At 47.7% G+C, this 18227-nt stretch overlaps 1 protein-coding gene across 3 annotated transcripts in view; it reads right to left on the bottom strand.

The window, feature by feature from the left end:
- Positions 1 to 17822, bottom strand: part of ADCY8 (adenylate cyclase 8) — a 163616-nt gene extending 145794 nt beyond the window's left edge. Inside the window, exon 1 of one of the 3 annotated variants that reach the window (XM_037501680.1) lies at positions 16312 to 17822. In XM_037501680.1, the coding sequence (XP_037357577.1) occupies positions 16312 to 17262 (951 nt within the window). In that variant the 5' untranslated portion in view covers positions 17263 to 17822. The remainder of the gene's footprint in view (positions 1 to 16311) is intronic. The other 2 variants (XM_037501685.2, XM_037501690.2) reach the window with 2 other exon arrangements.
- Positions 17823 to 18227: the final 405 nt, after the last annotated feature.

The raw sequence follows: 18227 nt of genomic DNA, 5'->3' as shown, positions 1-18227 counted from the left end.
ATATTAACTTATTGGGTGATACACCATGAATAGATTTTATGGCCAGTATTGATTAGAAGTTGCATTGGGATGTTGATAGTGGAAAACTAAAATAACAGAGGATGAAGCAAACTTGGAGTCTATTTTACATCATGAAAAAAATATCCTCTAGGGATGGACAGTCTAGGACCAGTTTGTGACCTCACAGTGTCATCAGAGTCCTAAGATTATTTTCTTTGTGGTCCTCTATGCTGCTGTGTGACATCCATCCTCAAGGTCTCCTTATGGTTCCTATGTCCAGATGGCTCCATGTGGCTGATGGAAGTGCCATGACACCACCCAAAGGCTAAAAGATGACTAAAGGGGGTGCTGTGTACAAAAAGGCAGACCTCCCTGATGAATCAGCTGCTTTTCAAAGCATCCAAAACCCTCCAGTGGTGAGTACAATTTAAATCTTACTGGGCACCCCTAATTATACTGGAGGTGTGTACATACATATGCACACCTAATGTAACTATTCATTCATGTATATATGTATGTGTGTATGTATGTATGTATGTATGTATGTATGTATGTATGTATGTATGTATGTATATATGATCTAGCTATCTCTCTAGCTGGAAACATTACCTCCCAAGATAAAATTTTGGCTCTTGGGGGGCCTCTGTATATAAAGAGAAACAGGAGTGCATATTGGCAGCCAACCAGTTGAAATACAGCCTGTGTGCAGAAAGCTGACCTAGCTAGACAAGCATGTCCATAGATGACATATTATTTTAAAGCATCTGAAGCAATTTAGGGTAACTGAGACTCTTATGGGCAATATGGTTTGGATTATTTTCAGGAACACAAGTAGGAAAGAAAGGATTTCATTTTTGCAACTTGGGATTTGGGTATAAATAGGGCTTGGTCTGCATATATTTCAATAAATTACACGATTCTTTTCCTTCTGGTAGGCTCACTAATCTCGTTTTGGAGAAAGATGATGAGTTGTGAAGTCATTAGGATGTTAAATTTTTCTAAGTTGCAGTTTGTTCCCAAATATTAGTTCAACTCTAGGCACGGCAGCCTGCATAGAAGGTAAAGGAGCACAGAGTTTCTCAGATCTCTACGGCATCAATTTATGAAAGCCACTCTTCACAGAGACATCACAGGGCGGTCCAGAGATCAACAGATACACTTGTCTTTCCTGTCTTCTTGATCTGGTGATACATATGACTTGCAGATAGGACACATGTCTTATTGGAATTTGTATCCTCAATTTCAGCACATGGTAGACAACAGATGAAAGGAACACGCAGTCTTAAATGAGCATGTAAATTTACTTTAATGGAGCTGGTGGTGGAACCCAGCAAAAACCCAAGTATTTTTGGAGCCAAACAGACTTGAGTTCCAGTCTTCAGTGAGCCACACACAATCTGAGTGTCTTCAGCCTAATTGATGGCCGCTCCTCAATTTCTTCATTTCCAAAATGGAGATAGCACAACCACGGGGCAGAAATGATGTGTGGAGTGGATAGGAAGTGTGTAAGCCATGCAACACAGAGGCCAACAAGGTAATGCCAAGTGCAAGAGTGCCAGATGATACCTGGCTTTCCCTTTAGGGACATCTAAATACAGTTTTTACAAAGGGCAAAGGTCTGAAAGGGATCTTCTGAGGTGTGGTTCTCAAACAGGGGTCAGTGGTAGCCTGGCAGGGCCTTGGCTGACTGGACAGAAGAATGGCAGCGTTGAGAGGAAGGGTGGGTCCCCCTCTGTTCTTTCAAATGGCGGTACCATGCTCACGAGTTTTATGCTTTAGTGCCTGCTTGAGTTTGGAAAAGGAGTATCTGCTAGTCTCAGATTTCCATTTATTTATCCAATTATTTGAAGGAACTTGATATTTACCATACTTTGAGTTTTCCTACTAATTTTATTCACAGCAGAATAGTTTTGCAACCATTTAAATGTTTAATTTTGAGATGGGTTTGGATTGTGTCTATATGCATGAGATTCATCTAAGAAAGTAAATTTTATAACTAGATTTTAAGATGATCTCTAAAGATGATTTTTTTGCATCCAAATCACCTTGATCCAAGGTCCTTTTTGCAAGATGTCAAGGTAAAATTTGTTTCCACCTTCACAAAATTAAGGATGCTCTATAAGGAAAGAGTATACGTGATGATATGTACATGCTGACCTAGCAGCATGAAATGAAAAATGGTTTTTCTTCCTTATAAGAATATTCTACAAATATGGTAAAGGGGGAATTACTAATGACTGGTATTTTTGCACATGAAAGGAACACTAATGTCATGTGTAACTTGAAATACAGTGGACAGCCTCTCATTTGGAGGCTCTTGCTTCTAGTGTGCATTCTTATGATTATATTTCATTATTAATGATTGTTATCGCTGGAAATGGCAGACCCTCCACTTCACCCACCATTCAGATGAACCACCTGTGAGGTGTTGTCTTGTCTGGCAGAGCAAGGACACTTACTGAATGATCACAGCAGACTCCTTTGCTTACAGAAATAATACCACCTAGCTCTGGTTTGCTGTGTTATTTATTGATTCAAAAACTATTCCATATTCATCAACTTCTTTCATATGTGTAAATGGTGAAGTTTGACAGCAAGCACGCTGTAGCATCTTGTTTGGGATGGAGTCACTGAAGCAGGACTAAGTGAGTTCCTCAGGACCCTGGGTCTGTTTCCTGGGGTCCGCAGACAAAGAAGCAGCAGGCACAGAAAACAGACTCTCAGTTGTGGAGGCTCAGCCTGTGTAAATGCTCAGCTCAACCACTCCTGGGTCACATGGACACAGCAATGGCTTGTTGATCACAGCTGAAGCCCACATTTTGAAAAAGCCAGAAAGGCAATTCTGAGGAGGGCCACAAAGTCACTGATTAATCAAAATAAGCAACTGTCATCAATTAGGGATCTCAGTCACTGCTCCCTTTGAAACAAATCGAAGAGTAAAATGGTGTCATCGTAATTAAACCACTTGCAGAAATTAAATATTAGACACCATCTAATGAATAATTCTGTCAGTGTTTGCCGAATCATTAGTCCCATTTCTCTCATTTCTCGGAGGCCTCAGACCCCAGCAAGCTACGTTTTCTGTCAGAATTGTCACTATCTGATCTTGGAGCCAAGCACAACAGGCACATTCACCTTCATTATAACTCACAGAAGACACATTTTAGAGCTTCGTGGAACCACAAAAAAACTGTTCGACAGTGGTAGGATTTTTTTTGAGTTGTAAGGAATTTGGTTGTGAGGAATTCCAGCTAAGTGAGAGTGGCATCAAGTGGCACCATCTTGGAGGTAAATCCTAAGGGGAGCTCGTCAGTGGCTCTTCAGGCGCCATGTTGGGAGCCAGTGCCTTGGGCTCCTGGTTCCACAGAGCAGTGACGTCCCTATAGGCTTTGCTACCATTGGAAAGGCAGATTTCACTTTTTCCCACCCTTTTTTACTTTTAGCTCACTGCTTCTGAAAACAACAGAAATTGTTGTTGCATCAAATCAAGATGCAGTTTGGAAATGAGATGTGGTTTAGATGACCTTATTAACCAAAAGAAGATGAAGTGACTGCTCTGAGCGTGGTGTCCTCAGCTATGCCAAGGGAGGCAGCAATAATGATGCCAAGAGGTTGTTCAAGCATTGACTCAACAAGCCTCAGCTAGGAGTGTCTCTTGTGATGTGCCAATGTCTACTCCAGGATGTACAGCCTGTTCTCAAGGGGCACCGGGGTTAGTAGTGGAAACCAAAAAAGAAGTCCTAATTCCAATAATACCTGCCAACCTCTGTGCCTCCTTCAAGTCTCAGTTAATGAGAAGAATGTTCTCATCTCAGCTCAAGTCAGGCTTTTCCTTTTAAATAGAAACCAGGAGAATGAGGGTGGGGAAGCCAGTTTCAGAAAGCACTTCCTTCCGGGACCTCGAGGGCAGGGTCAGCACCTGAGAGCTTGTGCCTCTTTAAACTCTGCACCCTGCATGTCTTACCAGCACCAAGCCATGTCACCTGGCTTAAAGGTACTTTTCTCCATTGGAAATTATTTACACCTTTAGGGCATTAACTCATTGATGCCTGTTTCTTCCTCTAGATGATCATCTCTTTAATGAGAGGATCCTGGATTTTCTTCCTCACCATAGTCTCCCTACTGCTTGCACCAGCACATAGTGGGAATCCAAAAATATTTGTTCTATGAAGGACTAAATGAAAGGATGTATCAATGAATGGTGAAGGGATGTAAGAGGAGTTAGGAGGGCACAGGAAGCTCCGTCCACTCGGTAGAATGTCAGGGAGCCTCCACGGGGGGGAGGGGGGTCCGTGCTGAACTTCCAGGCTTTCTCCCAAAATTAACAACAATGTAAGAAAATAAACAAGTAAATAAAAATCCAAGCCTTCTCCCTGAAGGCTTTGGCAAAGTCCTTCACAGACAGGCAAAGGCTGGTGCCTGAGCACTTGCTAGAAATGCAGCTTCTTGGGTCCCCAAATTCAAAGGTTTTCTCGGGACCGTCAGGTGATTCTGACACACGTTGATGTTTGTGGGCGGTGGTCCACACGACATGAGGCTCTACCAGGTGAAGCCGGGGAAAGGACCGCTCAGGCCAGAGGATCCCAGGCAGAAAGGCAACAGCAACGAAAATTAAGGTACAATAAAACTAGAATGTGTGACCTGGGTGCCAGGCCCAGAGCTCAACAGTCCGCATGTATTGTTGCTTCTCTTCTCTGCTGGCGGCAACTGTGGGGAACAGTCAGATGAAGACTCTTACTGGTGCCATGAAATTAAGTGACGACATCGGGGGGCTACACCCAACAAGGAGCAGTCCAGGGGCTCCCCATCCTGCACCCCGATAGCTGCGGCAGGGCTTTCCTGGGTGACATGTACTCAGTGCACGTGCTCCCCATGCAAAGAGTCCGCCTTGAAGGACCACTTGTCTTTTTGTCAAGTTTTGTAAAATCTGCCTCCTCCATGCACCTTAAACACCTAATACGAGCTCAAATTCTTTAAATCAAAGAAATATGAGTCCTCAATTACGTGCATGCCACGGGTCTTGAAGAAGGGGCACAGAGCAGTTTCCTGGAGCCGGGGCCATCTCGGTGGACAGCACTGGCCAGTGAAGGGAGGAGGAGTCTCAGAAAACGCACAAGCGTCCAGGAAACTGGGGATGGGGTTCGGTGATTCATCCCCTGTGGAAGAGGCGGTGAGAATACCTTGGCTCTGTGTGGCAGGGATGTGTGGGGAGGTGCTGGAGGAGCACAAGGAAGGGGAGCTAAAAAATCCAGGGGCCCGCCCAGGAACAGAAGGAGAACTCTGGGCAGAGCCCAGGAATGAGGGCCACAACCACCGGGCTTCCTTACAGACACTGGGGGGAGGGAGGTAAACTCTGACTTGTGAGATTGAGCTGCCCTTAGGGTGCCCAAGTGGGGGTCCCCAGAAGACTACTAGATAGTCCGGTCTTGTGCTCAGCAGAACGAACTGGGCTGGAGGGACAGATGCAGGCGTGAGAGGAACGCAGACATGTCATCATCAGCCTGGGCGGGGTGCAGAGGGAGTGTGTGTGGGGTGGACACCAAGGAGCCCTAACATTGAAGGTGAAACTGAAGGGCAGGCCCTGAAGACATTTGAGAAGGAAGAGAATGCCGCCAGCCAGGGTCTATGTCACAGAACACAACCGTGACTCAGTGGCAACCCTGCCTTTGGGGGGTTCACAGCCCTGCAGCAGGGAGGCTGGGCAGTGCAGGCTGTGCGTGAGAGAGGCACCCACTCAGTCTGGGATGCGGGGAAATCCCACCCTGGGTTGTTTTCACTACTCACAAACCCTCCTAGACATAAAGATACTCACATCTGAAGAAGCCAAAGCCATTTGGCCAAAGTTACTGGAAAAAAAATTATGGCAAAAATAGGATGAGAATTTGTGGCTTCTATATTTTTAAGGAAATGTACTTACACGGCTTCAAAAATATCTCTAAGTGTCCACTGGCATAAGGCACAGTTCCTCTCTGGCTGAAAGGCTTGGGCAGGCCCCCAAGTGCTGTTTATGATGTCATTATTTGTTGGAGACAAAAGTCCTATCTCATAAAGAAGGTCTGTTCAGAGCCCATTCTGTGTCCCATCCAGGAAGGCTAGGAAGGCTCCCCCAAGTAACGGCTGAGCAGACTCTGACCTTGGAAGAAAACGATCTTGCTCTGACTGATTCTGATTTTGTTTTTTGAACTAATTGCCAGTATAAAATTGAACCATCCAGGGCCTCCCCGGTGGCGCAGCGGTTGAGCGCTGGGTTGCGAAGCTGCCCGCAGCCTCAGCAGTGCTGGTTCAATCCCCGGCTGCTCCCCGGCCACTGGAGGAGGGTCCCACATGGCACGCAGACCTCTCCTGCCGCCCGCTGCTCCCCTCAGCAGTGGATTTCATCACTCTGCCTGTTCTGCTCCCCACTCTGGCTCTGGTGAAATCCTCTCACCCTCCCACGCTTCTGACTGTACCCAGTGCTTGTATGTATGTATGTATGTATATGTATGTATGTATGTATGTATATGTATGTATGTATGTATAAATAAATAAATAAATAAATAAATAAATAAATAAATAAATAAATAAGTAAAATTGAACCATCGGGATAGCGCTTCCCAGAACTGAAACAGAAGACGTAAAACTTTTTTTGGACTTCATGAAGACTTAGAGTTAACGGCATTGGTTTTACAATCTAAAATCAGGCTTCTTTTGTTTTTTTTAGGCAGTGTACAGATAAGCTGGTCTAGTTACGGAACAGAGGAAGCTTTACATGATAGGTCTTGACTGGGAGAGACACTGGCCTCAGGATCTACCAGTTACTGTGCTCAGCAATGTCATTGTCCAGTGTCCTCTTAGAAGTGAGCAGACAGCCCCGCTGGTGGGGAGGGCAGGAGCTTGGGCGCAGGTGAGAGCACCTCTTGCCTGCATTTGCACCTGAGTAAAGTCAGAGGGTGAACAGCCACGGTGACTAGCAGAACACCACTGAGCGGCCGAAGAGATGATTCCTGGCACAGCAGGCCTGAGCTATGCTGGGGTTGGCATCCAGAGCCAGGATGCTGAAGAACCAAGAGGGAAGCCAACCAGGGGGACCCCACAACTAGATTTGTGTACATGGGCCCTATCTGTTTTAAAATCTTCAGGAATAATGAACAAACACCTAAAGGAAATTTAGGTCATTAACATTTTTTTACTTTATCTCTTTTTTTGTGGGCTTAAATGATCTGTATATCTGCTTGCTTTTTTCCCCCTCATGTTATCAACTATACCGTCTTTACCACATGGGAGCAAATACTCAGCTTGGGGCTTCTCCCCCCAAGACTTCCTGGGCTAACTTTTGGTGTATTTTTGCCTGGACCAGAGAAGCTGACTTCTATCATGGTTTCCCCTTCCTGTGGAGAACCCTGAGTGACCCTGTATATGTTGGGAGTGGTCAGGAGGTTGAAGATGGTCATGCAATTTTCATTCATTCATTCATTTGATAGTGTGGTATTCAGAACAGCCATGTATGAGTGATGAGGGGGACAGGAGACCTGGGAACACAATCCTTAACCACAAGGGGTCCCATTCTGCTGGACACACAGGAACAGTGTGACCTTGCTCTGATAGGGGAGCCTGCGAGAGTCAGCAGGACACCAAGGGAGGGATCAAGCCTTGCCTGAGCTGGATCTACCCATCCTTGTCTGGAGCTGCGACACCTGGAGGCCAAGGCAACTGTTCAGTGTTTAGCTGGGGCCGTGCAGACACAGGGCATTTGGAGGCCCTCGCCAGGTAGACCAGCTTGACCTTTTCCAACACGAGGCGGACACTCCCTTGTGCCTTGTCTTCCAGTCACCAGGAGCGGGCTGCACTCAGTTTGTGATAATGTGACGGTTAAATAATTGACCTCTTAGCCCATCCCCAGGGTCCCTTCACTCTCTTGTCCAGGAAGGACGATCCATACTCATCTATAATTTCTTCTAGAGTCTGACCTTTCCTTTCATGCAACTCCTAAAAGAAACCCACCACAGCTTTGATTTTCATGCTTTCAACGTCTGTAGTCAAGCTTGCATTTGTGTAAACTATTTACTGAATGCTGTGTTTGAGAAGAGTTCTAAGAGCCAGGTACCAAGCTCCCCGACCCCTGCACTGGAGTCACAGCTTCCCCTCCACCCCAAATCCATTCCAGTGTCAGCCTCGTTATAACAACAGTCTTGCCTGCTGAGCAGACAGCTGTACCCAGAGCCTAGAACCACAGCCCACAGGGGTCAGCAAATATTTGCTGACCTACGTCGTCAGTCCTCACTCTCCACTTCTTCCTAATGCAATCCCGACTTTTTGAGGGACAGTAGAGTTTAATCTATGTTTGTCATCTCTTTTGCTGATGGAGTGGCAGAGCAGAATTCTGGTCCCTGAAATATAAGCAGATGTCACTGGGCAGGGATCTGAGAGGAGCTCCTGAAAGGGCAGCCAGCTCATTCGGCAAATGCACTTGTGCCTTCTTGTCCTTTGCCCTTATCTTTTTTCCTGTCTGCAAAGTGGACGTGATAATGGCGTGAATAGGCAGCCATGGCTTTCAGCTGACCTTGAGGACAAAAGCCTCTCCATAGGGGAATCTCCTTAAGACATCCCTAGTAGATGACACTCCAGTTTTTCCTTGAAGTAACCCTAGCAGGGGGCTCTTCAAAGAGCAGCCCTCTGGATGGGTCTGTCCGTTACAAAGCTTTGCCTTTAGGTGAACCACAATCTCTCTTGCACTAGTGACATTCATCCATCTTTATTTTGCCCCACCCTACCTCGTTATGGCTGCACCCCAAATGTTGAGGACACTCACCAAATCTCTGCTCCATCCCTTCTCTCCCCAGACCTCTCCATGTTCTTATTTTTTTTGTCCTGATATGTTAATTTTTTATACTGCATTTCTTATTCTGAGTTAAAGAAATGACATATTTTTGATTATGCATTCCTTAATCCTTAGTCATCTCTATTTTATAAGCAATCATGTATATTCAGCATATTATCACCAAGAAAGAAAAAAAGGTTCTGCAATGGTTTAACTACACTCAACTGGTAAGGGGGCTGACACAGGCCTGGAATGTGTTGTTTACAAAATGAAGTGGTTAGAGCTCTGGCTTCCTGTGAACATTTTCTATTGGTGTGAAATTTATAGAGGTATGACAATTTAAAAAATTTACTCAATGGAAAAAATTTCAAACCATTAATATATTAGATTTAATTCACTTCTAGCCCAGGCTTTCCATTTGAGTAATTTTACCACTTCCTGATTCAGGAGAGTTTTGTACTTCAAAGATATTTGGCAATTAGTAGCACCTGACTTTAAGCATCCAGGGCAGGACGTGGGGTAAAAGGGTTAGAAAAACCACTCTAGTAACTCTAACCAGCTCTAGTAACTAATAAATGTGCAAAGCATTGCATATATGAAAACAGCCTGTCTAAAATGATGTTGTTAAATGAAATTCAATATCAAATCACATACATGCCCAATCAGAGTCCAGTGCCGATATCACAGAAGCAAGGAATTGCAGATTCATCTGACAACACATTGCGTTGTCAGCCCTTGTCACTAGTGGAGGACGTGGTCACATTCATTGGCAGAATACGTTTTATTCCTGCTAAGATGTGGCCTGACCCCCTTGAAATGGCTGGCGCCTCAACAGTTAATTAATCTTCTCTGCATTCTCCCCGCACCCTGCAGGGCTGACTGAAAAATCTTGCAGTGAGAAAAGCTGGCTTCCCAAGTGCTGCTTAAGTGACCTGACTTCTTAAAATAGTCCTTCATAAACAAAACATGATATAATTTGAGTGTGTAAATCCAATTACATTTCCTGGGGAAGCACAGGGCAGGTTCCACTGCTCTGCTGTGGCTGCCTGGGGGAAGCAGCATTCCTCTACTCAGCCTCCCAGAGAACGCTCAGAAGAGTCTATTTACAGAACCCATGCTCCTGCTCACTGGCGTTCAGCTCTATCTGTCAATCACAGGAATTCGGCAACCTTCAGTATCTGTTACCTCGAATTCCAGTCCCGAGAAAGCAAAGAGCACGCTTCAAAGGCAATATGTCAAGTGAGCTGATAAGCTATCCAATTGTATCTTCTGGACCTGCTGGTGTCTCAGAGAATCAATATCGTGCCCATTTGCTGGCAAGAGGAAAGGTTTGAAATGAGTGTTGCCAGTGTCTCCTAGGCTCTGAAAATAACCACATGTAGGATCAACTCAGACACTTGTGAAATGCATAAATTAGCATCTTAAGAAATATTTATACAACAGTGAAATGTCACATCAGCATGCCTGTAGTAGTGTCCTTTGATTACACGTGGCTGGCAGCACTGAATTGGGGGTAAACTTTGTTTTAATCTCTCCTTTTTATGCTTGGTTTCACTTCATGTTTGATGCGCTCTTAAATGCCATCTATCATCAAGGTGTAGGAATGCCTAAAGCATGCATCCTACTTAGCTTGATGTGACAGCAGCTGCAAAGCAAGATCCTCCCAGTCTTTCCAGCCCTGATATAATTTTGCTCTGACCAGGGACACCAGTCAGGTGACAAGACCGGATATGGAGGAAAACAAATTCAGAATCCAACCTTTCCAAGCACACACCACACAACTGTTTTATAACCCTCTCTAAATACACAGAAACCAAATCCACTTGTAACTCCAGGACAAAGGTGTCTACAGGCCAGAGCTGATGGATTTGATTGGTTATTACAGCAGTCATTAAAAATAGTCTTTGTAAAAGCTTACATTTCATTACACAAAAAAGAAAATCATACAAAGTAGAGAGGCAGGGAGACAGCAAGGGAGGAATGTCCAAAAAGGAAAGTCTTTTGGGCATAAGAGAATAATATTTCCATTTCCTGGCATTCAGAAGACCCTCTTGGGAACATTATCACTCAAACCTGTTTCTGAAAGTCATTTTCTCAGACGTGCAGGGACGCTGCAATATTTTTAACGCTATATGAATTTACTAAAGGAAAATGTACAGAAATGGAGGGGGCGGGGTTTAAAAGTCACACATCATCTCAGTGAGGTGCATTAGATGGGAGCCAGGCACACTCAGGTAACGGATATTTGTGTGTTTTGAAGTGAGCGTCTTGATATCAACGACCAAATCAGAGCGCTTTAAATGACACGCCATTTGCTGTACATTAACTCGTCATACAATTCCCTTCCGTTGGGGTGAGCAGACTTAGCCAAAGAACATATACTATCTTGCACTTACGCTTGAATTTGACAGACGGGGGAGAGATGTTGGCAATTCCATTATATTCACTTTATCTTTACTATGAACTTTATCCTTCATTTAAATGATCAGAAATGCATATTCCAGCCACACACTAAGCCTCTCTCCTGACCCCCTCCTGCTCATACTATCCAGCACCATCTCTACCAAGCACAACAGTGCTTTCCTCTTCCCCTGGACCTCCAGCCACCAAAGGGTTTTTTAAAGGCCAAATAGTAAAATACCCTCATTATCAGTCAAGTTGAATGATCGTGATATAATTATTGTCTGGCTCTGGTCTCTACTGTTTGATGGAAGGTGTATAAAACGGGGAAGAAACGTTGCATGGGAAATTCAAGTCTGACAGTGCGACCTTGAACACTAACTAAGCTGGATTTGCATTCCTGGCTACTGTTGCTGGTAGAGTTATCTTGGAGAAATCATCTCCCCTTCGACACTTTTGCTTAGCTACCTCCCCAAGTGGTAGAGAAGACTAATTAGCCACTAGCCATAATATTTTAGAATCCCCAAGAGGGAAGCATAATGCAGCAGTCTTTCTGGTTAAATAGTGCTGCCTCTCACTTTTCCAGTAACTAAATGATTTTCATGATCTTCTCACTAATGAGCTGAAGAAGAAGGAGTTTCAAATGTAAGGGAGCTCAAATCATTGTCACCTGCAATTAAAATAGAGTAAAATGCCAATCACAGCAACAGTGCTTCAGTGCTTAGAATTTCTCTGCCCTGTAAGAGGCCCTAGCAAATATCACCTTATCATTCATATTTTATTTATACCTATAATGTCCTTTGGAATGAATTTTCAGACAGATACATTAACTAGCAGGGTAAACAATTTGGTTAAGATGTGGGGGAAATCTGTCGCAGAGAGGATACAGCCAAGAGTGTGACTGTGTTTGGTTTGAACCCCATACGTGAAGTTGATTTAATTGGAATTGGGTGAGGCATCCCCCACAGCAGGTAACTATAGCCCTAGTGTACCTGCAGCTGAGCTTTGTCAGGGTGCCCCTTGGAGGGGTCTTTGACGCTTCTGGAGGTTTCTCGGCATCACCAATGCCACTTTGAACCTATAAAATATGAGAGAAGCCTCCTCTGCCCTGGGCAGCCACCTCTTCTGCATTGGGCTGGGAAGTCCATGACTTTAGTGTAACTATTCTCTGTGTGCAGCAAACACAAACTGTCTCTCTGCTGACGGCAGGGGTCTCACAGGCGGCGCGTTTGGGCTCCATCTTGCTGGCACAGAAGCAAACACAGGATGATTGAAACAAGGGCTTCTTCTCTTCAGGCAGGGTGTGTGCAGGGAGGTGCTGCTCTGGTCCTGTCCTGTCAAGCCACAGGCCTCATTTCCTTCAGGAGGGGAGGAGTAGAAACAGACTTGTCGTGTGAACTAAGGGAAGGCGATCAAGGACTCATTTGTTCCTTTTGAGAATGGCATTTCCATGAAGTGAGACAGCTGCAGAGGTGTGTGGCTGCAAGGCTCTCATTCCAGCCACCTGCTTCTTGAAAATGTTACGTTAAATGGGAGCCATCCTCTTAACGAGAACTGGGATTAATGTAGAGAAGATGATATTCCAGTGCTTATGGCCTTTGGTTGACAAATTTGTAACCTGCTGTGCAAGATCATGAGCTAGTGACAAAGAGTTGATTTATGGTAATTGGGTCATTTTTCTCTCATGATTTCACTTTCGCTTTTTCATTAAATGTTAATTCCTGTATTATAGGGGATATTGCTCTCTTGAGTAGTGAAGCAGGTACTCCTTGATCTGGAACCATTCCACATGCTTCTAAACCACATGTTTAGAAGGATAACCCCTAAGCAGCTTCCCAAGAAGGACTGGCCTTAGCAGAGGGTTTGGGTCCTGCTCTCACCACTTCTCAGGCTCATCATTACTGGAAGATTCCTTTAAAGTTCCTAAGAATCTGTCAGTTCTCTGAAATGAACATGAAGCATGATTCCCCATGTCAGTCATTGTTAGGTATGAGAATACATGTGTATATATTCTATGCATAGGTGCTGAGTTACATGTAAAACATTATACAGATGTCAAGGATTATTACTACACTTTCATTTTCCAAAAGATGTTTACTTGCAAAAGGCTGCCTTACACATATATGATGTGGATGTGTGTGTGTGTGTGTGTGTGCGCGTGTGTAAGTGTAGCCTTTAGCAACACAACATCAGGGGTCTTGGATCATTTATAATATTGCTGATGGAATTCATAGTCTTGTTCATTCATTCAGTGTCTCTCTGTTGAGTGACTGTGTGCCTGGTATTTTCGAGGTGCTGAGTGATAACTGCTATGGACATTTTTGCCCCTATGTGGCATTTACATTCTTTTGAGGGTGTGTGGGCAGGGGAAGCACAGTAAATATAAACAAATAGGGTGGCTTCAGGCAGTGCATGAGCTCCGGAGGGAGTAAGGGGCATCCTGCACGGAAATGGCATTTGAGCCAGGTCTGGAGTAATGAGAATATGTCAGTCATGCGAAGACCTGGGAGAAATTGGTCTAGGTAGAGAGTGTAAATTCTAGACGGTGGGAAAAATCTTGGGAAATATGAGAGATAGAAAAATGGGGAGCGTATCTGAAGCCTGAGGAGAAAAGGGGACATATAATGAGGGAAACAGCATATAAAGGATGGAGTAGCCAGTGGGAAGGACTCAGACTTTTATCATAGTTGTGATGAGGGACCTTTAGCAGGTTGCAAGCATACCTTGTCTACTACCAGACAGGGAAAACTGAACAGTATCTACTTCAAAAATCACAGATTCAAAAAAAAAAAAAAAAGGGATTAATTCATCTCCTCCCTCTGCAAGGCCTAGGAAAGAAACTCGAACCTCTAGAGGGCGCCAAAGGAAAACGTTTAGCCGCCAACCCACAAAGGCCCTTTCAGCACCTGCAGGAGGGGAGAGCGCTCCCGTTGGTCCCTCCGCCAGGAAAAGGTGTGGAGTCAGGGAAACGCCTCACCTGCAGCTCCTACCCCAACCGAAGGCTGAATGAGCTTGGCTTGTATATACCAGGACTGTGATATTTTACAGGGAAGGGTTGTTTATGATGGGGTGGGGGTGGGAAGACATTTTGGGGTTATTTTTAATCTTCTCCCATCTGGTAGTATTTGAGTAGAGTATAAAACAAATATGGAGCCAAGATTTACTTTCTGGCTTCATTTGGCAAGAAAAGTGTCTCTATACTTAGAATTTTGAAAATAGTCATCATTTGCCACTTAGGATGTGTTATTCTAAATACTATCCCAAACTTACTTGATGAAATCTTTTAGTAATGTGTATGAAGATGGTGCATGAAAAGCAGCAGGTTGTAATAAGTGAAATTATATACAAATCATCGAATAGCTGGGAGATACTGGGAAAACAATAGGTTGTGAGAAACAAGAAAGAGAAAGCAAGAGGTGAAGGGATAAGAAGAGGATGAGGCGGGGGTGAGGAAGAGGAAGAGGAACAAGAAGGTAAGAGATCGAGGTGCACAAGAGAATGCAAGAAAAAAAAAAACGGGATCGCTGGAGAGAAAGGGAGAGATTTAGACCACATTGGGGTTCAGAGCCACACGTAAAGAGAATTGAGAAACACAACTACATATAATTATATACAACTCCGGATTGAGCTTTTATCATAGGTGGGTATTAAAGGTTCATTACGAGTTTGAGAAAATATTAATCATTATCTCTATTAAGGAAAAGTGCAGCTGGTCATTCCTTACTCGGCGGCTCTCATCTCCTCATTTCATGCCTCATGATCACAGCCGTGTGCTTTACTTGCCCTTTGCTCTGCCCAGGGAGACTTCAAAAAGCACCGTAAAAGCAGCCAACCAGATAAGTAATCTGAGCGCATGATATAAAACCATCAAAGAGAGAGAATCCCAAATCAACTGGTAACCCAGAAGGTCAATGATGAGGAAGCGCCCTAACAGTGCTGGCGCTTGAAAACTCATGAGCAATTTTTGTACCTGTTAATTCTAAGAATCTTCTCGTCAACCTGACCACAAGGGAGAAGAGTTTTTCAGCTTCCACTACAGCAAAAATGGTTCAGAGCCTGGAGCAGAACAGCACCCACAAAGCAGCCCTCTCGTCAGCCTTCTCTTTGCAACCACTTCAGCTGTCACATTTCCCTCATTTTATTGAGAAGCTCCCAAATTCACCCTACTGTTACCCACTAGACATAGGACAGAGAAAGTGCCAGACCATTCATTACCTCTTAATTTTAACGGATCTAAACAATCCAGTCGGTGTCTACCTTCTCATTCACAAACAATGGCAACTTTGTTCACATAACACATCCATATTTAATGGGTAGAGATAGAAAGAAAAGGGGAGAAAGAGACCTAGGGAGTCAGGTTCCACCTAAATATTTCAAACTATCTACACGGCCTTTCAATTAAGCAAAACTTGCATTCTTTGGCAATGACATCCCACCAGCAGCCCCAATTCCTGTTGATGTATCCAAGCCCTAAGTTTCTTTAGATCTCGTAATAAAAAAAAAATCATCAAATATATATATATATCATCTTAGCTGCCCAAGGCAATGAAGATTCCCAAATACAACATGTGGCATAGGATTGTTTATGGGATTGGCTTAGATAACACATGTGGGCTGCCTAGCACTGGCGATTAGTATGTGCCAAGCCGATATCAAAGCATTTGAGAATTAGGATGTGTGGCACAGAGCAATACAGACACCCAGCTCAGAATCCCAGCGTCCCTGACTGCACCCTGCTGTGACTTTTATGAGCAGAGCTGTCAAGTAACCAGTCACCTTCTAAACCAGGGAACTTCTCCCCTTCTGTCTCCTGTTTCAGGGATTAAAGATTGGGGAGGGGGGTGGTGGAGAAGCAGAAAGAAGACTGTTTCTTAGCTGATACCAGAGAATTACTCAGAGAATCAAAGTAGAATCAGAGTTAATGGAACTTCAGAGGTCACTGAGTTCCAGTTCCTCTGAGAGGCGAGAGCTACCAACACCCCCTACACCCAGGACCTCCTACCCCAGCTGGGAGAGGGGGCGCAAAGTGAGTGGGGCAACCCTGGCCCTCAGAAAGCTACTTTTCCATAACCCAGGAGAGTCAGGGTGGGCGAAGTAAAGCAGGGAAGACTCACCTGGTTGATGGAAATGACCGCCAAGCGGGGGATGAGCACTTGGAGGACCACCTGCAGCAGCGAGGTGCCCAGGCCAGCCAGGATGGCCCAGGTGAGCGGCAGGGGCAGCATGCTGTAGGTGGCGAAGAGCGTGAAGAGCACGTAGCCGATGCCGATGCCGTCTCCCAGGAGGCCGTAGCCGAGGCCCGCTGCCAAGATCTGGGTGGTCATGGCCACCCAGGTGACCACGCCACTGTACTGCAGGTACGTGTGCGAGGTGGTGTCCTTCCTGACCACCACCAGGGCGCAGATCACCACCTCGATGCCGGTGAAGAAGCCCAGCAGGATGCCCTTGAGCGGGTCCATCGGGGCGGAGGCCAGGCTCAGGTGCAGAACCAGGAGGGTGAGTTTGGTCAGCACATCCAGCACGTTCATCACCACCTCGGATTTGCGCCTCTGGCCCAGGAAATAGCGCTGGTAGAGGCGCTCCAGGTCCCGGGACTTGAAGGAGTTGCGCAGCGTGGGGAAGATGACCCCTCGGTAGCTGTAGCCCCCGCTGAGGAAGAAATCCGAGTTGCTGGGGGCGCAGTCGAGGTGCAGGAAGCCCAGGTCGCCCCCGCCCGCGCTGCCGCTGCCGCTGCGCTCCGGGAAGACTTTGGTGCCGCCGGCGGCGTGCGCCCGCTCCCCGGGGCCCAGCGCGTACAGGGGCAGCGCCGGGTCGCCCGACAAGCGCGGCGCGGGGTGGTTGGGGCCGCCGCCCGCGGGCTCCGAGGCTTTGCCCGCGCCGCCGCCCGCGCCGCCGCCGCCCCGGGGCCCGTGCAAGAAGCGCTGCTCGGTGATGTGGCGCACGGCGGTCTGCCAGAGCAGCCGCTGGGGCCGCGAGCCGCGCCCGCCGGCGCCCGCCGGGGGCGTCGGGTGGATGGTGTAGAGTTCCTCGCCGCCGCTCAGGCAGCGCACCTCGGAGAGCTCCATGGCGCCCGGCCGCAGGCGGGGAGGCGCGCGGCCCGGGGAGGGAGGCGGCGCGGGGAGGGGGCTCCGGAGACCCGCGGGCGGCCTGGTCGCCGCGCGGCCGCGAGCCCCGCGCTGCCCCGCCGCCCGCCGGCGGGAGCCCAGGGCAGGAGGCCCCGGCCCGTCAGGTCATGGTGCGCCCCGGGGCAAAGGGCGCCCGCGAGGTCGCCGCAGACCCCGGCGCCCCGGCGCGCCCCCGCCCGCCCGCCGCCCCGCGCGGCGGTGTCCGCAGCAGCCGCGGCGCTCCGGGCCACGCAGCCCCTTCCCGGCTCGGCTTCTGGGCAGCGGCTCCGCTCAGCGTCTCGGCGCTGCCTCTGCTCTCCAAGAGGCGCCCGGCGCCGGGGCGCGCTGCTCCCGCTGCTCCCGCTGCGCGCCGGGCGGGTCCGGGCTGCGGCGCGGGGCTCCGGACGCCCACGGCTCGGCGGCTGCAGGGCCCGGCCGGGCTGGCCCGCGGCGGGGAGGGCTGCGAAGTTAGCCGCGGCGGCTGGAGCGCAGCCCTCCGGAGAACTCCATTGCGCCGGGATGGGGAGCCGGGGCGGAGCTGGGGGCGGGGGCAGCGAAGGGGGAGGCGTGGGGGCCGGTGAGCTGGCGCGCGCCCCGCGGGAGGCGTGGAGAGGTGGCAGTCTCGGCGCCAACAAGTCACCAAACAGTTAATTTGGAGGGGGGTGCGCTCAGGCTGCCCCTCGGCTCCTTCGGGGCAGCCGCCGCTCCCGGGGCGAGGACCGGGGCGCAGCGCGGGCGCTGCGAGGGCCCCCGACGCGGCCCCCGGGGAAGGCAGAGTCTCAGGGTCCCACCGCGGCTCTAAGGCGAGGTCCACGCGTCCGGCTGCGGCTCGGCGGGGGCGCAGCCCGCGATTGTCAGCCCTTTCACTTTGCTCTTTGGAGTCCTCTCGGCCTGCGGCTGCGAGGCGCGGGGGGCGGGAGCAGGAA

Source organism: Talpa occidentalis, unplaced genomic scaffold (assembly GCF_014898055.3).
Source record: "Talpa occidentalis isolate TD23 unplaced genomic scaffold, MPIMG_talOcc4v2.1, whole genome shotgun sequence".
NCBI classification, from domain to species: domain Eukaryota; kingdom Metazoa; phylum Chordata; class Mammalia; order Eulipotyphla; family Talpidae; genus Talpa; species Talpa occidentalis.
Note: the sequence above shows the minus strand (reverse complement) of the source record. Positions and strands in the feature narration are given on the sequence as shown.